The sequence below is a fragment of the Rissa tridactyla genome, chromosome 11 (assembly GCF_028500815.1).
Source record: "Rissa tridactyla isolate bRisTri1 chromosome 11, bRisTri1.patW.cur.20221130, whole genome shotgun sequence".
NCBI lineage: Eukaryota > Metazoa > Chordata > Aves > Charadriiformes > Laridae > Rissa > Rissa tridactyla.
This window is the reverse complement of record NC_071476.1, coordinates 18,685,129-18,708,244: the sequence shown is the minus strand read 5'-3', so window position 1 is coordinate 18,708,244 and position 23,116 is coordinate 18,685,129. Positions and strand designations below refer to the sequence as shown.

Here is a 23,116-nt window from a genome sequence, read left to right as displayed (position 1 = left end):
CCAAGGCAGCTTGCTGTTAAGGTGCCAGAAATACAGAGGGGAAAGAATGACTTGCTAAAGATGGGACAATGGCACTGGTATTTTGCATTTGTTTCCAGGCTTTGAGATAGAACAAATGGGAGTCATTAGTGAAATGAGTTTAGGGAGTTCTAAATTAGCTGTCAGGCTGCCAAACCCGAAGAAGTGCTATGTCAGCTCATTAATTCCGGAGAGCACAGGATCACCCAAACCTAGGAAGGAATCCTGCAAAATGTAGAGTCAATTAAAGGAGGCTATTTTGCTATAATAATATTTTCCACACGTATTACACCTCCTCATGGAACAGAGCCCACTTCGACCACAAATGAAAATCTCTGGCGGGCTGGAGTGTGGCTGATGTCTAGACAGCTGTAATGTGCTCTCCATGGGCTTGTCCACTGGCATCTCTGGGAAGCTCCGGCTGGAACAGGAGGTGGGGACTGCAAGCTGCGGGGCGCATCGCCCCGGCTGGGGTGGCCCCAGCAAGGAGACGCCCGTCTCCCCGAGCTCCATGCTTTCCCCGTACCACCCGGCAAAGCGCATCCGTACGGGGACGTGATGTTCTGTACAGGGAACGCCCGTGAGAGGCGGAGGTAATGCCTGGCATCGTGCGGGCACGCCACCTCTTGAACTTGCTTCCCTTCTCAGTCTGCCTGACCTCGGATTTGTAGACACCCCGCTAGTTAACCTCCCCAAAGCTCCTCTCGCAAGGGGCGTCTCACGAGTCCTGAGCTAAACCCCACTGAGCTCAGGGGGAGTCTTGGAGGGTCCATCCCCCTGGGGGGCTGAACACGCGGGCAGCGATGGGGTGGCGAGGAGGAGAGATGTCATACCTTATAGCAGCTTTCCAGTGTCTGAAGGGGGCCTACAAGAAAGCTGGAGAGGGACTTTATGCAAGGTAGTAGTAATAGGACGAGGGGGGACGGTTTTAAACTGGAAGAGGGGAGATTTAGCTGAGATCTGGGGAAGAAATTCTTTGCTGTGAGGGTGGTGAGCCCCTGGCCCAGGTTGCCCAGAGAAGCCGTGGCTGCCCCATCCCTGGAGGGGTTCAAGGCCAGGCTGGCCGGGGCTTGGAGCAACCTGGGCTGGTGGGAGGTGTCCCTGCCCAGGGCAGGGGGTGGCACTGGCTGGGCTTTAAGGTCCCTTCCAACCCAAACCATCCTACGAATCTATACCTGTGCGCTGCCCCTTGCACGGGGTGTCCTCAAACAAAGCCTTCCATGCTGTAGACTGGAAGGTTTATAAACAAGGAGGTTTATAAAAAAGATGGTTTATAACCTTCTGGGGGAGCCAAGAGTGGGGTTTTTTTTTTTAAAACTGGGACAGACTAGTCAATGGACGAAATACCACCGGATAGCAACCTGCCTAATGACCTACCCGCACACGGCACATCCCAGCCGTCAGGACACCCAAGCGCTCGCCGCAAATAAAAGTGACCTCCCCAGAGAGGGCAAGCCCAAAGACCTCTCACACACACCCCCCCTCGCCTCTCCGCCGATGGCTATCGCTTCTCACCGCCCCGCCGGACAGCAGTAGCCGGGGACAAATTAAAACAAAAATCACATGGCTGTGAAATACAAATGAGGCAAAAAAATGCCTTCACCCAACCAAGAGAGCTCTGTCTCCCCAACTGCGCCGGATACAAAGATCGTGAACAAACAGGATAGAATGTCTTCTGCCTTTTGTGAAATGAAAATAAATGAAAGGATCTAAGGTTTCAGGTCACTGATCCCTCTCTTCCCTATCTGTACCATTTATCGGAGGTAGAATATAAAGGTTCCAGGTCCTTTTCTTTTTTTTTTTTTTTTCTTGTCAGCACTTTAATGGTTGTTTTTTCTCCTTCCCCCTTTCATTTTCCGAATGAAAGGACCACTTAGGAACCTGTAAAGTAATAATAAGCTTATAACAGGAATATTGTTTTTCTGGGCCAGTGCAAACTCCTTCTGAATAGGTTGAAGAGATTAAAGTAAAAACGCAATCTGTAAATAGATCAGTCTTTTAATTATAGTCTGTTAAGAGATAATATTTTGCTCACATAGATCGTCTGTTATCTAAAGATCTCAGAGCACTTTAGGAACATCAATTAAGCCTTAAAAAAAAAAAACAACCTTGGGAGATAGGTAAGTGTATTTAGATTAATTAGCGTTGCTGTGAGCAGCAGGCATTATTATTAGATTTAATTTAGTCCAATAATTGACTTATCTGTTAATGGATTCTAATTCATCTGAGAAGGGATCAAATCCATCTGATTAAAAGGATTACATCGACTCAATTAATTCTATTAACTGACTTAATTTGCCATTTAATAATTTGACACATGGGGCCAGATCTCGGCCCCCGAGAAGACGTAACCCAAAAAACGACACACCGGAATTGTTACGCCGGCAAACCCGTGCAACGGCAGGAGCAGGCATTTGCCCCTCGCACAGGGCATTTGCAGACCTGGATAAAACATTGAAAGGGGGCTTCCTCCGGCCGGGTTCTCCCAGCCCTGCCGCACCTTCTCTCCCTGACCCAGGGCTGGCTGGGTATCGCGCGGTACTCACGGGGCCGGGGAGCCGGGGCGGGGGGGCTGAATTCAGCAGTTCACCGCCTGAGAGCTGCCACCTCCCCTCTTTTCTGGGCGTTCTCTTCAGGCAAGAGGTGAGAAGTTTTACAGAAGTCAATAAAAGCTTGCAATAAAACCAACCTCCCTTCAAAGGCAGGGCGACCCTCCCACGCCAGCCATTTGGATGCTGCGTATGTGTAAAAACAAAAAAAAAAAAAAACAAAAAAAAGAGAAAGGAGGGGGGGAAGGCATCTCTTCACTGGGACACCGTGCTTTACCCAGTTGCGAATGCATGGGAGGAGAGGGGAAAGAAGTGCTAAAACATTATTGGCTCCCCCATCCTCAAAACTGGCTAGTGCTAATTGCTGGCGATGAGCGCTATGGACCTTTAGCCACAGCCTGGCTGCTCCACCGAGCTTCCCACATTCAGACGGAGCCTGCGCTGCCCCGGCCTGATGTCACCTTCTCTTCGTGGGGCTGAGTTCTTGGGAGAACTCAGGGAATTCTCACAGGCACCTTTTCCCACGTCTCTTGCCTTTTCTCAGCCATTGGCTCTTGCTGGTCCTCCCCCAGCCTTCCCCGGGCTGCGATCCTCGGGACACCGACCCACATCGCCTCCGCCACCCTCTCCCCTGTCAGCGGGGACGGGGTTAAGAGGGTGGAAAAGTGGCGGGAGACGGGCACCGTCAGCAAGGGGGAGGTAGCCAAGAAAGGAGCTGGGCGCTCCTGGGCGCTCAGCGCCACTGGGCCAGCCCACAGGCAACCAGAGAGGGAAGAGGAGAGAAAGGGCAGGAGGAAAACCCGCCATCTGCTGCGCCAGAGGAGAGGCGTCCTCCCTCCTCCGGGGGCAGATCCGACCAGCAAGACGGAGACGGGGATCAAAAGTTTGCAACTGTTGAGATGCCCAAGACCTGGTTTAAGCTTCTCTCTGGTCTTGATCAAAGGTTACTCCGTCATAATGCCTCGGGGGGAGGGGTTCCCAGCACATAATGAATCCTGTGTCATTGCCTTTGTATCCAGTTTTGGCTGCAACACAGATGGTTCTCACTTCAGTAACTCCGACATCTCTCCCCCCTTCATTATCACAGCGAGGAGCTCTGCGTGGTCACATCCCGGACCTCCGCGTCCCACCTCACTGTCTCCCCGATTATCATGCTCGAAGCGTTCCCGTGCCAAGCACGACGATGAACAGATTTCCATAACCTTTCAGCAGGGCTAGGGACGGGAAGGCTTTTGCAGCTTGACGCGTCAAGGAGTTTTATTAGGAGATGCGGGGGAGGGAAGAGGCCGGGGTGGGGGGTGGTCAGCAAATGGCCTCCAGGGCCGGAGCACTCCGGGTTGTTAGGATTTGTTAGCGGAGAGGATTTTGGTGGCGAGCGGCGAGGCAGGGAGCTCCCCGGATGGGAGACGCGGGGCTCTGCGATTGTGCAGCATCGCCACCGGTCACCAGCGCCGGGGATGCGTTGTTCAGGCGCCATTGCATATGCATGAAGGGGACAAGATGGGCTTTGACACATAAATTAGCACTTGTCAGCTGCTCACGGGCACACTTCCCTGCTGCACCCCACTGTAAATGCTGCCTTCTTTCATGGAGAGGAAAGCTACATCACCGTACCTGACAGTCACTGCGGGCAAGAGCGTTCCCCGGGAAGCCGGCAGCCAGCACGCAGCGACTAGTTTACATATCAAACCTTAAGAGGATGAATGGGATAAAATGACACAATAATTAGCAGCCGAGTGGCCCTTTCCACTCTTGTTTTATCTGGAAATTTGGGAACGACAAAGGAGGAGGTCGACGAGACCTCAGGGCTGGGCTTTCTCTGAGACGTTGGGCTACGCAACAGCCGTGGGGGTTCATTTCACACCAGCCAGGTGCTTTCTAGCCATCGCCCTGCTCCTCCGTCCTCTAGCTGCCCTCCACGCTCGGCACGGCGTGTACCTCATCCCGCCTCAAGGGACAACCGGTCCAGGATTTTGACCTGCCATCACTGTGGCCCGCCTCCACCTCAGCCGTGCTGCCCGTGAAGCCAACCTCGCGTGAACCTGCACGCCGGCCAACACATACGCACACCTCTCCAGCAACGCGTGGACGCACGGGGCCGGACATCCGTAGCAGAAAAAGGACCGGTTTTCTGAACAGCCCTAAAATCCTTCCAAGCATCCAACTTCAGCAAAAGTATCTCTGCTGCAACCATCTCGGAATGTACCAGAATTACGGAGTTTTTTCATCATTCAGCCTGCTAGCAGCATTTCTAGCACCTTGCTTGTGGGCAAATCACCGTGAGAATGATGCTGGCCTGGGGGAAGTTCAAATATGTGCATCCCAAGATACAACTTAAGCTCTGGACTACTCTCAAAGCTCTGAAGTCTGCTTCATTTCAGCTCAAATCAAATATCCCCCCCACACACACCTCGAAAGAGGAGAGTGCTTCATTGAAGCACTGGGTTCATCCAAACATGAGCCTGGAGTTCACGGGGGATGAACATCCCCCATCCACCAACCTGGGTATCATTGATGAATTCCAGTAGACACCCTGGGAGCTCATCCGTCGGGCAGAAAAAGATTCTCCTCTCCAAGCACCATCATACGCTAACAAATCAGGGCATGGCAGTACTGCGGGAACCGCCTGCAGCTGGGAGTCAGACCGACAGCCTGCTCCAACACAACAAATCCCACGTTCTTAACCTGGAAAAGCGGGGTGGGTTTTTTTTCGCTTTTATCCTGTTTTTTATTGCCCTTCTTATTTTTCTCCCAAGAGGTTCCCAACATACAAGATTAAAGCCTTTGACCCAGAGTCTGGGGGATGCCAGTAAATATTCTTACCATATTTATCTCCATCTTCTCCTTTGGCACTGATCCTCCTGCCGAGCACTTGGATGTGTTTCCCGCTTGTCCTGCTGTAGAGCTGATAGAGCCGAAGCTGCTTCCTGCTCACGTCGTCCCTCGCCCGCGTCTGGTTCTCCACGTGTATCCGAAAATCTACATTCTCCTCGGCAGCGAACATCTGAGAGCGGGTGGGGAAGCGGGGAGAGAGAGAGAGAGAACAGAGCAGACGGTGAAACAAAGCAGGCACCTTGGCCAGAAAGACGGCACACCAACCCGCGCAGGCCGACGGGCGCGTGGCGCAAGAGGACTCAGATTTGGCTGCCCTTCGCTTGACAGCTGCGGCCGCGGTATCAGGCACTCAAGGCGTAATTCTAGCCAGAGCTGGCTCCCGACAGCAAACCAAACCTGGGTTTTTTTACAATCAAAGCATGGGGTTGGGTTTGGTTTGGTTTTTTTTTTTTTTTGAGTAAGAACTTCTGCTCAGTCCTGCTTTGATTTAATCCTGGCCGGCCACCTTGGCCATACGTTAGGTGCTCCTTTGCATATGCATAGCCTCTACCAGATCACACGGACACGTGTCGGGGAAAGGGGGTGGACAACTCCACTTCAGAGAATTTGTGCTTCACCTTCAGCCACCTTCAGATTCCCCGGATTAACTGCAGGGAAGAAGTCAAAGGAAAAAGCTATTTATGCTGACATTAGCAGACCGGACTCTAGCTTCGCACAGGCATAAACTCTACTACGATAAAAGTGTTGTCTGTACATGGGCACTCTTCAGGCTAACTTTTTTGCCAGCCCTGCTTTTCAGTGAAGCCAGCTCATTGGTGACCACCTATGGAGGCATCTCTGTCCGCCTCAACAGGGCCACGGCTTGGGGAGATGCTCACAAGGGCCAGCGAGAGCCAAACCAGCACGTCCAGCCGCAAGGCCGTTATCAGCAGGGGTCTGATTGCTTCAGCCACTGCATCTTTTTTTCAATGGATTAAATTAACCTTAGTTCACTACAGCCTTAAAATAGCACCAGAAACTTCCTCCGACGCATCTGCCCTTCTCTGGACGTCTCGTTTCCTATCCTGACCGTTCCCAAGAAACACCAAAACAGGATTCCTGCTTTTGCTTCCAGAGAGTCATCGCCCCGCCTTGCCCGAGGTCAGAGGACCAGACAACCCAGACGTTCTCAAGATGCCCTCCCAAAGGGGAGGCTGGGCAGCCCGCGCCCAAAAGCGCTTCACGCCCAAACAATACGAAAGCCCACAAATCACTCCACAATCCGTCCCCCCGAGAGCGTTTGCACCACGACATCCACGCTGCCCGCTCCAGACTCACGGATGGACAATGTGTTGGTGACAGACTCCCTTCAACAGGACCAACAAATCATTCAGAGACCGAAAGCAAAAGATTATCGAGTGGCGCGCACACACGAATAGGCAATATTCAATTTGAACAAGACAAAGACCATTCAAAGTCTACTCGTTGCCGGTGAGCTCTAATGCTGTGTACCGCTTGCGTATAAGACAAAATGCACCATAAAATAAGAATCTCATGGGAATTTAATGATGCCTACATTTGGGACCGGCAGAGGAACAATATTTACTCCTATCAAGGTAGGTACCTCTCCTCCTGACACATTCCTGCTACGGCACGCGTGCCCTCCCCGCCTGCAAGCAACAGTGTTCTGATATATTGGGGCGGGGATGGAGCTGGCAATGCAAACGAAAAAGGGTCAATAAATCCTCGTTCAGGTCCATTCCAGGCTAAAACGCATAAGAGCAAGTGGCCACAACACGAAAAGCAGCCCCACCTCCGCCTCCTGCACGTGTCATCTCATACCAGCAAATATCTCGAACCCGAATACTCCCCGAAAGTCAAAACCTCAGAAGAACTTTTTAGCGTTTCCAGTTAATCGAGTAGACCCGCGGATCAGCAGCGGGAGGAGAACTTTGGGCAGGCAGTGCTGCTTAGCACCAAACCTTCACCGAGCAACCCAAACAAAAACATCATATTCAACGCAGGGGCAACAGCAACGAGGTTCACGGGGATGTTGCGGGATCGCCTTTGCTGCCCTTATTAAATGCTGGGATCATGCTATTTGGATCCCAAGTCCTAGGAGGGAAAGCGATTCAAATCTCTTACGTTACCGTCAGAAGTCAGGAGGAGCCTGAGCTAAACGCGTAGGCTGAGCAAAAGGGGATTCAGGGTTTAAAGCTGGGTCTAAACAGACATTCAAGGTGACAGCCTAGAATTACACAATTAATCGCAGCCATATTACCCACTCTCAGAAACCAGCGCAGCACAAAGCCACGACCCAAAGCCACGGACGGGAGAGAAGCGGCAGCCCTGGCACCTGCCAGGAGGGCACCGGGGGATGCTTTGGACATCAATAATATTAATTTATTTATTTTTTTCCTCCCTAAGTCTCTTCTTGCTTTCTTTTCAAATGCTGTTGTTGCAAAGGATGCTGAACTACCAAAACCAGGGATGCTCGAGTAACGTTGACAGTCTGCCTCCTGCCCACACAAGCAAGGCTATTTGCAGTTAAGATTCTGGCTCTGTCGGTTTAAGATTTAAAACAGATTTTAAATCAAGATGACGTCGTTACATTGCTTTCACCACATGTTAATGAATTTCACATTTTTCCAGGAAAAAAAAAAAAAAAAACAAAACAGGTGGGATCTGAATTGGGGGAAGGGCAGGTTGCTTTGCTTTCTTGGAAACTTCAAACAGAAAAGGCAAGCCGTCTTCCAGCGCGTGTTTTAATTCTCTCTTTTAATTGTCTCTGGAGCGCTCGCACCGCAGAGGCCCCAGCCCGCCGCCGCGGTGCCCGGGTGGACGCTGGAGCAGCCATGGAGCCATCCTGCGCTGTGGTCACCTCCGAACATGCCACGAAACCGCCTGCGCATGTTTGTCACAGTTCTCCTGCCCAAGATCGGCTAATTGAGTGTCTCCTCCCTTGGCAAGAAGAGCACAACTGCAGCCCAGAGGGATGACATCTCCTCCTCCGCCAGCCAAGGGCCTGGCTGGCATCATCTACAACGCCAACACCTTGTCCAAGCCCAGCGGGGACCAGCAGGGGACACCAACCCCTGAAATAAAGCCAGCCCAAGCCTGCATCACTCCATCGCCTCTCCAGCAACAGGCCCAGCTCTAAGCCAGGGAAAGAAATCCTGGAGGAGGAAGGTGCTGGAGGTTCTCCTTGCAGCTGACCTGTCCCCTGGCCAAGCAGCCGTGGTCCAGAACTGCAGCGAAGCCACCAGGATTTAGCCGCCTGCTCAAAGGTAAGGACGCGCTTAACCACGCTGTTGAAACAGGATGCTCTGCTGGAGCGTGGCCAAGGTGAATTAGCCGTGCCAGCCCAGGCTGCATCTGGCCCGCAGCAGAGAGTATCGATACTCTAAAATAAAATTTCATGCGGTGTCGATTTCAGGAGATAAAACCTATTTGATCATCGCTGAAATCCATTCTCACAGTATCCCTGCCCTAAAGAGTTTACTCCCTCAAGCAGCTAACTTTACGGAGATAAGGAAGTCCATTTATATATACCATAAGAGAGACTCTCTTTCATAAATCTCAAAAAAATTAGTAACATATGCCTCCTTCGGTAACCGAGCGCCAACACTCGCTCCAGAAGGTCACCTAAAACCAAGCCCATCCACCCCCAAATACCTTGCCGTAACAATCACAACACACAAAAACGAATGCAGAAATGTCTTTAAGTCCCAGCCCCACTTGAAAACTTTAGGGCTTTCACGTCCGTTCACCAAAGCAAAAGGAAATCTTTTTTTTTTCTTTTTTTTTTTTTTAACTATTAATATGTTATTACATCACATAAAAACATCATACAGAAAATGACCGCTTTTTTTGGAGGGCCTTTCAATCGGATCATCCACGCTGGAGGTAGCAAAACCACCAGACTGTGGCTCCGGAGTTCGGCACAACGGGTTTTGGTGGGATTGGGGGTTGTATCGCGGTCTGTTCTGCAGATCTATCCAACTGCTACGGGCCGCCGTCTATGCGGGACAACTTCAGCATCTCAAGAGAGCAGGTTTCATACAACTCCGTCTCGTTCTTTGCCAACTGTTTATAGTCTCAGTCATTAAACCAGAGCACCGAAATTGGTTTCCGTTTTATTCTCCTTCTCTTTTTCTTTTCAAGCAGTTCCTCATCCACTTGTTATTTACTTATCACTACACCTTTCAGTGATAATACACAGCTACAAAGCCACCCTAAGAATAGAGTCGGCCATACAGAGCTTACGCAAGGGGAAAACCAGCATTCCTTTTAAAACCAACCACCTCAAGCACCTGGTGCCTCAGAAAGGCCTCGCTCCTGAGAAGCAGCAGCTCTCCCTCCTCCCTGTTGTACTTGCCCAACGATTCAACGTGGGCGCACTCAGTCCCATCTCCTTTCCAAACAGCCAAAGAAACCAGAAATGACATCAGTCTTCAGACAGCCCGCTCTAGGAGATTTTTCAAGTGCTTTTCTGTCGAATGATTCTCAAATAACGAGCAGGTTTCATTTTAAATGGCTTCACAACGATCCTTCAGCTTAAAGAATGACCCTCCTTTTTGTCGAATCCCAGGTGGAGGGCGAGGGAAAGACCATTTTGCTGATGCAGCCAGAGGTTTCACCATCAAGTAATCCAAGATATGCTCAAGAAGGGCAAAAGCCTCCGACACCAGCACTGCGATGTTAGTCCTGCACCAGCTGGTGCCACATCTCTGCAGACATCGATGCCTTGCTGTGAACGGGAAGCGATCACAGCCCCGCCAAGGTCACCAAACCCCTCGCGGTGCCAAGCCATGTTTACGGGATTTGACTTTCCATCCATCCAACCAACCCCCGTGCATTTCGTGTTTTCCATTGTGAGCTTTCCAGGCAAAGGGACGTCAATCTGTTATTGTGCATGTCATAAAGCGTTACAGCTAACACAGCATGGCCAAGTTAGCTGGGAGCTGGGCTTCAGGATTCCCTGGTTTTTTGCTTTTTATCCTACGGAGCCTCCAAGTCTCATCAGAGAGCAAACCATATGTCATCCCCCAAACTGAGCGAGGAATACGAAATCCCTCTCGCTAAGGGCCGTACCGATTGCAAAAGATAAACAAATCAAGCTATTCAAAGTCCTTTCAAACCCCATCTGATAAGCAGGAAATACTTATTACCTTTCAGCCATCAAATCAACCTAATATTAATGATTTTCTCCGTGACCTTCGAAACACACGAAAGTTGAACTCGATAAGGTCAACAAGAGGATATCCAAGACAGATCTCTCCCAAGTCCGCAAAGGCAAGTAACAAACCACTTTGCTTCCCTGACTTTGGCAAAATTCCTCTATGCCAATTACAGCAGGATTTGCTAGCTCACCATGACAGCCATCCTCCATGAAACACAATGCACCCCTTATTTGCTGCTTTTTCCTCCTCTTAACTGCAAAGTCAAGCCAGCGCCGGGATATCGTTACCTTCAGGATACAGAGCCTAGCTCGAGGCCAGGCAGAAGTGGATGCACACTGCTTTGACGCAGCCGCTTCTTTGGGCTCAGAAGCACATTTGGAAATCCATCTAACACCAAGCCGCTCCGTATTCAGGTGCGCAGCGGGAAGCCGGCACTTCAGAGTGAATCCCTACGCGTCCAACGGAGGAAGGCTATGGCGTGACACCGCCAGAACCGCACAAGTGTAACTAAGCCTTTCAAAATACCAGAACTTAGACCTTTGGTGTTTGTTTCCTCCTGTTATCCACGGAAAAATATTTTTTTCCTTGAAAAAGGAATATCCAGAAATCTAAGGTGCACTCTCAGTCTTGGGAGATGTCACCTGGGATGGTGACTGTGTACCCTCCAGGAGGCTCTGCGAGAAAAGGCAACACGGTGCCCCGTGGAAGTGGTTGCTCACAAGGACGCAGACATGAGACTCCCAAACTCCACAAAAGACTCCACCAGTGGCATTTACAAGTATTTTACTTGAAATGCTTTTTGATATTTTATTTTTTGTGGGTGAAAAAAAAAAAAACATTTCATCGGACAAGCATGAATGTCCTATTTAAAACCAAGATGCCAAAAGATCTCGCTCCACGAGAGCTGTACCACTCTATCGTCTGTTCGTATATCAAGTCATGAACCATCTTTTGTCTTTGCTTCCTTAGAAGGCTGTTTCAGAAACACTTCCCTAATATTCTCTACCTTAATTTTCTACCTCATATATTTACATCCGTTTATTCTTTTACCAACAGCGTCCTTCAGCCCGAATAATACTTTTCCCCCACTTCTCCTTGCGGTGCTTTCAGGCGACTCCCTTTCTCCGCTCCCTTCCCAACCTCCGTTTGACCATGCTGGGAAAGGAAGAGGGCTGAGGACCAGACCGCCTCCACCACCCCTCCTGCACCTGCCCTCATCGCAGAGGAGCTCCCGCCCGCGCCAAGGACGGGTGCCGAGCTCTCCCTTGGCATGGGGCCATGCAGAAGACATTGGCCCATCACGGGGAGAAACGCCGAGCTCTCCCCTGCTCTTGCACAGATACGCTTGGAAACCGAGCCCCTCACTCCTTTGACTTGAGCGCTTTCAAGTTGCTGCAGTACGTGAAATTCAATGACGTTGGCTCTTTGTTTAATGCACTCCAAGTGAAGTGCACGTCGGGATGGAGCCGGAAAGGAGAAGGAAACGGGGTGACGAGGGGGTCGAGCCTGCCTGTCCCTTTGGATTTCAGAAATGTTAAACAAGACCCAAAGAGAAGACGTTTCCAGGGCTTGGAAGAGGGGACATACAGCTCAGCGAGGTGACACATACTTGGATCCAAAAGCTGCTCTGCAAGCGGAGCCTCCTTTTCTCCCGAGAGCTGCCTGCTGCATTCAGAGAGGCCATACATTAAATCTCCCCGGGCAGCGCCAGGCCTTCGTTCTCTCCAAAACACGCAGCCCCTGAAAAACAGGGCTCTCCCTCAGCCAAACTCCCCAGCATCTTCCTGAGATCCCACCAGCTTTCCAAGCCGTGCCCCACTGCTCTCCAGCTCCCCTAAAGCAACGCGTCCATCGAGCAGGAGACAACAGCGTTACTGAGCCTGGTATGGAACCAGGAGGAAGGCGGGAGGGAATGCCAAAAAAATGGAACCTGAGAGAGTTGGAGGAAACTAATGTTTTATGGGCCATCAGTCAGTATTTGGCGATTTTCTAGAGAAAGATGATGCCGCCTTCGAGAAACCCAAGCTTCTCTTTTTGATGACGGAGTGAGCCTTCGCCAGAACTGTGAAAACGCACCGTTTGTGAGACGGTGACATTTTAAACTTGTTCCACCTTGGGGAATGGTTGGGTCTGGGGAAGAGCAGGGTTTCAGTCTTGATTAATGACTGTTAAAACCCCAGCCGTATTCATGCGCAAGCCGAGGAAGGGAAGGCGCCTCCAGCCAGCGCTGCCCGCCCGTGCAAAGCCCAGCACGAGAGTGCTGCTGAGGGGCTGCAACACCCCCGTCCTCCACTTCTCCACCTGCGTCTGCACACTCTCACCGAGCCAGAACCAGGTCACGGGCTGCAGCCCCCAGTTCATCATAGAATGGTTTGGGTTGGAAGGGACCATAAAGATCAATCTAGTTCCAGCCCCCCTGCCCTGGGCAGGGACACCTCCCACCAGCCCAGGTTGCTCCAAGCCCCGGCCAACCTGGCCTTGAACCCCTCCAGGGATGGGGCAGCCACAGCTTCTCTGGGCAACCTGGGCCAGGGGCTCACCACCCTCACAGCAAACAATTTCTGCCTCAGATCTCATCTAAATCCCCCCTCTTGCAGTTTGAAGCCATGACCCCTCATCCTATCGCTACATGCCCTTGTAAAAAGCCCCTCTCCATCTTTCTTGTAGGCCCCCTTCAGATACCGGAAGGGGCTCTAAGGTCTCCCCAGAGCCTTCTCTTCTCCAGGCTGAACCCCCCCACCCCTCTCAGCCTGCCCTCACAGCAGAGGGGCTCCAGCCCTCGGATCATTAATATAATCACCAGGAGGAACAGCAGCTCAGCAGCCTGCAAGGGGGAGCCCACCCCTCCGGCATCCGCCTCCCCAGGAGCCTGTGTCCTGCTGTGGGGCAGCAGCGCCCAAGGGGCCAAGACTGGGCCATCTCCCAGCACCAAAAGGCACCTCTTTCTCAGTGGGACCAGTTCCTGCTACCTGCGCTAGCCCAAGCAAACCAACCCCGCGCATCCCAGCTGCAGGGGTACCTGCAGGACACCGTCTCTCGCCACGAGCTCTTGACAGTTTTGATTCTCCAGAAATACAATTCCCACCTTAATTCTTTCTCTTATTTTCCTCCAGTTGTGATTTATTTTATTTTATTTTATTTTTAATTCAGGGCTGGTATTATTTTACCGCAGCTATCAATCAGGCAACGAGCGAGCAGGGCTTTTTCTTTCTCCCTTTCTTTCTTTGTCTTTCTTTCTTCTTAATGCTTGTTATATCTCTGCTACATACTTCCTCTCCACACAGAAATATCCCTTCAAAGCTTGATATTATTGAGCAGCTTTCAACCATGCCCAGCAGAGCCATGTATTCTCCGCGTTTGTCCGGCCTTTGTTTCTAGGAATGAAATACCAATGGCTGAACAGTGTGACTTCATTTCACTCCTTCATTCCAATACTTGTTCTATTTCTATCCCACTGGGTCAAACTCACCTATTGTGAGACCTCACCGATTTCAATTACATCAGGGATTAATTTGTTCCATTGCGTTGAAGCTGTTAATACAATCCGCGCTGGCTCCAGATGAGAAAAGGCACGGTGGGGACCTCCCTCGCAGGCAGTGTGCTTAGCAGCAGTCTTGATCTTCATTTTTGTTCGGCGGTGGGGTGGGATGGTTTTTTTGTATTTTTTTTTTCTTCCCTTTGTGCCCCTTTGCCCCTCTTTTCACAATCTTCCCCTTCCTTTCTAAATTGCCCTTATCAGAACTGGGTGGTCCTTCTGACTTCCACGGCGGCTGGCAAAACGTCGCCTTCCAAAGCCGCTGCCCAGGGCTTGCGAGGGAGGTCGGCGCTGGAAGGAAGGTCCGACCCGAAGCCACCAGACGCAGACGCGACTGCTCCAGCTTTGGCACCTCCTCTCCCCCGGGATGATCGCCAAGAGTCGCTGCAGGTCCCCGCAGGTCCCCGCGCGCCCAGCGGGATCTGCAGGTGCTCCGTTCCGCAGCTCCCACCGTTGGCCGAACCTCAGTCGACCGAGGTCTCGAGGGGAAAACCGGGATCCTCCACGGACGCGCCCAGATGCACATTTGCCAAGTAACTCAGGTTGTCCTTTCTGCGGTTCCCAAACTGAGACACGAGACCACGAGAGAGCTTCAAAACGTCCGGCCCTGTGGTCTTGTAGGACATCTGTGACACCAGCTTAAGGCGATCTCGGCAATCCTGACTCAAAGTCGTCATTTATCCACGTGATGTTTTCTCAGGAAATAGAGATACCGCTGCAGGGAGACTCAGGGCCCATGTGGGTGCAATGCAGTTTAGCTGCTACAACTCTGTCCCGCTGCTCTTCCATCGCAAAAAATCCCACCCCATCTTAGTTAAACTATGTTTTTTAGGAAATAGCGTGACGATTCCAGAATAATAAAAACGGGAGTTTCAAAAAGATAAGTAGGGGGGGGAAAAATAGAGCATATTAAAATAAAACCAAAGAAACAGCTCAACAAACCGATTCCTCCCTTGCCTACTGAAATACATTACATTTCCACGGTGGTTTCATGAGGTCGCCTCGGGCTTCCGCGGGGCATCCCTGCGCAGCCCGGGCCGCGGGAAGTTGCCAGGGTCAATGCCGTAGCTGCCCAACTCGCCAGACAGAAAGCGGACAGGCTGGGTTCCAGGGCTCCAAATTTGTTCCCATGTTCCGCACCCAGTTTTCCAAAATGTACAACATTCCCATTTACTACTGCACTAATTTTTTTATTTTTTTTTTTACTGGAAGAAACATAGAAATAAGCTGAACTCATGTCACCCAGCTGTTTATTTAGCTCTGCCACCCGCCATAGGCCTTGGCAGAGCCATGGAGGGACAGGGTGAAGTCCCCGCGTCCCTTCCAGGCGCTTCCCCACCTGCCACCCGCTCCGGTCTCGCCGCCTTTGGTGTCAAGTGTTGCCTGAAGAGCACTGCCATGTAACGACACGGCGTAGGACCATGGCAACCCAAATCTTGGTGCCAGCAGAAACCCTCGCGCCTGCCCAGGAACGAGACCTCATGGCACGCACGTTGCTCCGGACACGTCCCGCCGTGCAGACACACAACCCATGGAGAGAAGCCAGGAGCGGCTCTGGAGGACGCGCCACACTATAACAGCCTTCACAGCAGCCCTGATCTGCAAAAATAACTGCTGCCACAAGCCTACGCTTTCCAAAATATTCCTCTTTACTGTCAAAATCTCCTACCGTGGTTTCTCCCCAGATGGTTTTGCTCGGGAAGAGCGAAGCTCCCGTCGTTGCCACTTCGCCGCAGTTATTTCTGACACCATCAAGTTCAGTGAGGACAAAACAGACCCCAAAACAATTCCCCCCCTTCCCGCCGTGCTTCCTAAGGGGTGCACTCTCTGCTCGGGGGGACATTTCAATATTCATTAATTCCCCACACCAGTGGCAAGGTCCTTCAGGCGTCGCACGGGCCACGCACGACCCAGGGTCCCTGCACGGTCTGTGCTGCTGCCACCGCTCCTCGCCGATAGCGCCAGGACATAAATATCTTTTAGAAGGCGATTCGTGCCCGTGTCCCTCCTCGTGGCACGGGTGTCACGGCAAAGAAAACCGCAGCAAGGCTTTGCAGAACAGCCCCAACCAACCTCGGTGAGATCATGGATCCACAAAGCCAGCAGTTGCATTCGGGGAGCGCGGCACGCTACAACTGCCTTCACTACCTTAACAACAACAACAAAAAAAGTTTATTTTCTTTATGGAGAAAATACTCCTGCTGAAATAAACTGCCCAGATACGCAGGAATTAAAACCATTCAGCCATTCAAGCCGTCACAAGCCGTTGCCCGTTAGCGTTTGTGAGCCGTGGAAACGGGCCTTCAGGAAACAAAAACCTCGAGAGGAAACCATCGAGTCTCTCCAGCCCAAATCACGCCGAGAGCAAACCCGGTCCCGAGGAGGCGGCAGGGCAGCAAACCCGCACAGCGAGCCACCGAGGAGGTCCCTTGTGACGCAGACCCAGCAGCAGCAGCAGCCGACCTGCTCCCCAACAACTTAAAACCCTTTGCCCAAAGCACAGGAGCCCCCCTCACAAGGGCGAGGGGGCTGTCCCTCCCCTGTCCCCGCTCGTCCCCGGCGTGCTGCCGGCCCAGCACACGGTTCGTCCCCATCGCCCTCCGCTCCTCGCCCCGCGTCACACCCGGCTGGAGGAGCCCAGCTCGGCCACGCCGGTTGGGTTCAGCGGAGACCAGGGCAGTCCTGCCAGCGGGGCGCTCCTGGGACAAAAGCTGCAGGCACCCCACTAAAAATACTTACCAGCAATTTGGTTTTTTTCCTCTCCCAACGAGACCTGAGCCCAATCATTGAAAAACCTGCCAGGTTCAAAGCACTCCCGACCTTTTCTCTCCTTCCTTCCGTCATCGACATCTTCCTCCCAGGGCAGATGCTCCAGCCGCAAGCCCGTTTGGCCCCGGCAGCAGGGCAGAGTGGAAACCCTAAGCCCACCCCCCCCGAGACCAGTCAGGGGATTTCCAAACCCTGGAAAAAGGCAGTCTCGTTCACCCCTAGGACTCACACCACCAGTTTAAAGCGCAGGCCCATCAGGCCCAAGGTGACATCTCCGGCTCTTCTGCTTGATGCCAGCCCAGCTGGGACCTCCACGAAAACAGGAGCAAAAGCGCAAGACATGGGAAACGCAAGCGATCCTTGGGAAAACACCGCTGTCAGAAGGAGACAGAAGATCACCAGAGACCAATCTCCCCATAAAAGCAATACACATTTGCAGTGGCAGCACCGCAGCAGCGATCCGATGTTTACCCTGGTAGCTCCTTTCATCCCGGTCCCCTGACATCGTCCAAGGAACACAGAGATCCCTGCTCCCACTGCAGAAAAGCAACTCCCTCTAGGGTAAAACATGGCAACTGCCGAGCAGCGCACACGAGTTCAGGGCAGGATTTCCAAAACGCCTTTTCCCATTGCATTTGCAAAGAAAATAGAGATGTGGCTAACAACCACCTCCCCGGACAGTAGCTCCCAAACACTGGTCTCATGTGAAATCACAGCGGCTTCTCCAAAAGCACGGAGCTGATTCAGCAGGGACGCCTGGAGACCCGATCGAATTATCCCGTGCCACTTCTTTTCCTCTCTGGAAACCTTTTACTAAGTTCCAACTGGTCCTGCTCCTGCTTATTCTGGCAAGACAACACCTAGTGACCCTACGCGGGAAGGGTGCCGAGGGGAAGGGGACCTCCTCAGGTGTCACTGCTCGCTCATCCCATCACTGGGCAGCCTCTACGCAGGGCTGGGATATAAGAAAAATGGTTCGGGATATAAGAAAAATGGCTCGCGGTGTAAGAAAATGGTTGTGACCAAGGACAGGGAGGTTAATCCACCTAACAATAAGTGGAGGCCAATCGGGGGATTTACTGAAATTGCGGGAGTCGTTCCGCTGGGAATGTTTGTGCTGCTGATACCTCACTTCTGCCTCGCGTTCTTTCCCGCTATCCTGCCTCCGTTTTTTTCATGCCTGCTTTCAGGACTGGCTGACGTTAGCTGTGTGAGGCCCAAAATCCCTCCCGTAGCTTGCACCCTCCCCTCCTACATTTAAACTTTGTCTTCTCCATCATTCACCTGAGCATCTTCTTTGCTCCCACCCTCTCCAATGGCACCGCTCCGAAGGGAGACGTTTGCACGTTCACCGCAAGTGTTATGGAAACTACAGAGACCACCGAAACGTCGCCGGAAACTGGCAAATACGCAGCAGCCTCAACGGTTACGTGTCTCGTGAATACCAGCCTGCTAACATTAGTTATGGAGGGGGGAAAGTCCTGTCTCTCTGGGCACATCTCCCTTTCAGAGCCTAATTACGACACCTGATGGGGATGCCCAGCATGGGGGGAGCCTCTCCGGGCCCTTCATCCTGGCTCTGCCGTAAAGGCCGTGACAGCAGGGCTGGTGTCGCTGGACGTGGCTGACGCATGGCAGCACGACGAGGGGTCGCTGCGGACCTGCCGCCGGAGCTTCTCGTGGTCAAAACAGGGAAAGGAGTTGTACGTGAAGAAGACCTCTACAAACTTCAAGCTACGCTTCACAGAGACGGTGACTCCTCCTCAGGTCTGAAAACCCCAAAAAATACCAACCACCACTGGGCACTTCCTTTTCTCCTCCCGCTTCCCACTCGTCAGCAATGCTGGGAATATGTAACGATGTATTCTCTGTCCTTGAACTTCACCCACCATATCCAAATGCTCTATCAGACGAGCCCTGGCTTGGGATACTGTTGGAAGAGCCAGGGACACAACCCTTCCATTTTACCAAGCAAAGTACACAGCTGTATCAAAACCCAAAACTCACAGAAAGGGGACAGAGGGGACGCAAGATTCACCCGCCCTGTTCACGCAGGGGTCCAGAGATGCTCGGTGCTGCCACAAGGAAGGCTTAGGTTTGGAAATGACGTTGGAGGGGGAACCAGGACAACAACAGCACGGCACAATCCGGCAGGAGACCAGCTCCCAGGAACAAGCCATTGGAGCTCTCTGAACCCACTGGGACCTGTTAAAGGCAAAGTCCTGGGGTAACAACAGTGTTGAGGGCGAGCGGTCAGGGTGAAAAGTGGAGCAGGCCAGCAAACGACCTCAAAATAAATGGCAATTTGTGAAGTCACAGCCATGGAGATGAGCACCCCCTTGTCCTTCAAACAGCTTTTCCCCATTTCAGTTGCACGCTTTGCCAACACATTGCTGACGAGTTTCCTTTTCCTCTCCCCAAGTTACCATGACCCAGCACCTGCAATATCAGAGTTGTTCCTGCAAGTTCTCTTCCCATGTACATGAAAAACATCTTGATTTACAACAGTCTTGCAAGCTATTTCTGGAACAGGGCTTTCCAGAGATGATTTTGATCAGTAATTCACTTATTTGAAACATAAGATGCAAGATTTCCTGCGCCTCTGCAAGGGAGATATTTTCTTTTGATCTTGCTTTACGCTTTGCCTGCCTTGCAAAACCTATTTCATGAACTGTAAGGCAGGACGGAGCTCTCTGGATGTCCTCTGAACCCCAAGCACGTCACCACGGGAGCCCCGCTGAGGTAGGAGGTGGACAGAACCAATTTCCATTTGAAAATGTGCTACTTACTTACTTCAAATAAATCTTTTCAAATCAACTCACCTGGGAAGACCCCCTTTTATTTAGCAAAATCCAACTAAAGTCACCATTAACAACAGCCTTTTCTGTTTCCTATCATTTCTCCAGGGTGGCCCTACCTGAAACCATGCCCTGAGCTGCTGCACAGTAACACACCGCCGAGCTTCCAGGAGCGACCAGCAAAGCCCGATTTCACACTGAAAACATCCCCAAAGTAAGACCAAGGTGTTCAAAAACGGCTTAGAAGTCCGCGTTCAGCGAACAAAGCGTATGGCCGGCTCCAAAAGCTTCAAGGGAAAACAGAAGAGATGGGAACCACCTCTGTTTCAGTGTCGGCACCCAAGATGCTCCTCATCAAGCTCGTCTCACAAGCCTGCAGAGAAGCTGCCAGCCCTTTCCACCGTGCCCTGCCAAAGGTGGGCAGCAAACTGAGGACCTACAGGAGCTAAGCGCTGAAGCTGGGCATCCCCCGGCCCCAGCGCAAAGGCATGTTGGAGGAGATGCATCCCCGCACCTCCCAGTTCACTGATGCCCTTCCCAAAACGATGCTCCTGTACCGTCACAGTCCCTGAAGGGGACCTACAGGAAAGTGGGGAGGGGCTGTTGGCAAGGGCAGGTAGCGACAGGCCGAGGGGCAATGGTTTAAACTAGAGCAGGGCAGGGTTAGATCAGACATTAGGAAGAAGTTCTTTCCACTGAGGGTGATGAGACACTGGCCCAGGTTGCCCAGAGAGGTGGTGGAGGCCCCATCCCTGGAGACATCCAAGGCCAGGCTGGATGAGGCTCTGAGCAACCTGATCTAGTTGAAGATGTCCCTGCTCACTGCAGGGGGGTTGGACTAGATGGCCTTTAGAGGTCCCTTCCAACCCAACACATTCTATGATCACTGCTGCTTTCAGCCCGCGGCATGCTGCCATGCACGGTGGCAGAGTCCCCTCGGCTACACGCGGTGACGTGCTGCAAGGCCTCCCGGCAACGAGAAAAATGGCTTTGGAGCAGTAACTGAGGGCTGCCAGCTCGGTACCTGCCAGCACAAGGGTCGAGCATCTATTCGGCGTTCCCGGTTTCCCTTTATAAAAGCCCTGCTGCCACAGCGTCCCCTTCCCGAGGAAGCCGGAGGGTACCGCACCGCTGCCTGCTCCTGACGTGGACATCAATTCTGCTTAAACAAGTCCCCCCCGACGCAAACCCCAGCCTGCTGTCTTGGGCTAACCGGCTCCACCAGCGTTTTCACTGCGACTTATCAACTCCATGGAGCGCCCACAAAACCCACCAGCCATTCAGAGGGAGCAATAAAAAAAAAAAAAAAAAAAAAATATCCCGGTTGGGTTGGTCCGTAAAGGTTCTTCCTCCACCGCAGCCAGCCATCGCCTCATACCTGCCAACAGCCACAGAACTTCTCCTTTCCCAAAAAGTTCTTTGAAATACATTCCCAAGCCCTATTATCTCTCCCGTTTATACCGCGCTCCTTCCATTATCGAGAAATCTCCGAGTAATTTATAAGCCCACAAGCTCCTGAGCTAACAGGGCAATAAATCACGTTTATATACCCCGTCGCCTACTGTTCGGAGGGACGCGGGGCCGGGCGGCCGCGGGGCTGGGCGAAGGGAGGTGGCAGGGAGCAGCCGCCGCCTCCCCCAAACCCTCCACAACTTGTTCGGAGGAGAAGGCAGTTTTGTTCTGCATCGGCCGAACATTTTTATTTTTTTTTAAGTATCCGGAGAGGATTCCAGCCTGTGTCCTACCTCACCATGTTTTCCCCAACACGAGCACACAGAAGAGGGTGGGGGTTTGGGGGTTTTGTTTTGTTTTTTTTTTTTTTTTTCTTTTTACAAAAATCAAACCAAAAGGAGGAGGACGTTTTTGGCGATTTTCCTCGAGGAAAGAGGTTGCCCATCTAATAATCCCTAACTGGGCAGTGGGTTGTTGGGCTTTCATGTGCGCCTCCGAGCCTCCCCTCGCCGTGCCAGGTCGCTGGTTTGCTTTTCCGCCGAGTTGCAAAACCCCTGAATAACAAGGTCTGTGCGTGGAAGTGCTGACACAAACCTTAACTACAGCATCCTGAACATGATACCAGAAGAAGGACGCTCCCTGTGTGGCCCAGCCTATGGATAAATAAAGCATTTCAGCAGCCAGCGCCGACAGATCATAAACCTCCACGAGCATAAATACCAACAACAACCCAAAAAGATTAGAGGGCTTACGGGCGAGGCAGGCTGGGATGATTTAGAGTTGGGGTGGAAGGGTCATTATTGCTGAATAGGTGGGGGGCGAGCGGGCCAAAGAAATCAATAAACCATTCTGCTCCCAGGGAAGGAAGGGGCCACGCTAATTGTGCAAACACACATTTCCCGTTTGAGGCTTGGAGATCCCCGGCTCACCCGACAGGGACGGATACAGGGATGGACACAGGGAACTCGCACCGTCTTGCTGAGAAACAAGGGCTTTCGCCCCGAGACAGGTGCCCCAGGAGCTCCATCGCTCACCCAAGCACCTCGCTGGGTGCGACTCCCTGCTGGAGGCAGCTTCAAATGAGCAATGTTCATCTCCAGCTCCGGGGATTTCATATTTTATGAAGTTAATGTATAGTTGGGATAAGGATCTCAGCTGCTTTCAGCATCACCGTCAAGTCAGAGCTTTTCCAGTGCCCGGTTCTAGCACCGTACGGCCAACCGACAGGTCCTGCCAGCACCCGTTATCTTCAAGCACCGAAGACAAGCTTTGGGACCCACTTCACCCCTGATAAAATAAGCACGTTTGCAAGTTGCCAGGCTTGCATCGGAGGTGGAGGTGGCCCCCAAATTAGCCACAACAGATCGCTGCATCCTACGGCGAGGACGGACACAAAGCTTTGCAGACGGGTTTCCAGGCACACAACGGCCGAGCCGCAGAGTTCAAAGGCGACAAGCCATTCCTCCGTCGCCTCTTCTCCTTCCGTCCTCCCCATTCGTAGAATGGTTCGGGTTGTAAGGGACCTTAAAGATCATCTAGTTCCAACGCCCCTGCCATTCCCAATTCTTCTACCTTTTACCCCCACTTTCTTTCTAAGGAACTCCCAATTCTTCCACCATTTTTCCCCACTTTCTTTCTAGGGAACAGAGCAACGGCAGAAGACACCAGCTTTGGAGAGCGAAGCCCATTTGTAAACAGAATAAATATATACTATACGAATAAACAACTGCTTGTACCTAATGGGCCAATGTACCTAAAAGCCCATCGTTGGGACACACCGCAGGAGGTCGGTCAGGGAACCAGCGGACAGTGGTAATGCCGGTTATTCCCAGGAAGAAACCCCAGCTCATGAGCACGTACGGGCACGAACGGTGACGCTCTGCATTCCCAGCTAACCAGGTCCGCGAGCTCATGCTGGTGGTAAAGTACAGGAACCTGCTCTGGTCCCTCCGTGCGAGCCAGTCTCCTCCTCTGCTGCCTTTCCAAAGATATTTAAAG

The 23,116-nt window shown here is 52.0% G+C and overlaps 1 protein-coding gene across 3 annotated transcripts in view; it reads right to left on the bottom strand.

Moving 5' to 3' along the window:
- The window catches only part of FGF18 (fibroblast growth factor 18), a 77,819-nt gene that overhangs the window by 42,011 nt on the left and 12,692 nt on the right, over positions 1-23,116 (bottom strand). For all 3 annotated transcript variants that reach the window (XM_054217400.1, XM_054217398.1, XM_054217401.1), the window contains one exon: positions 5,391-5,571. In XM_054217400.1, the coding sequence (XP_054073375.1) occupies positions 5,391-5,571 (181 nt within the window). The remainder of the gene's footprint in view (positions 1-5,390; positions 5,572-23,116) is intronic.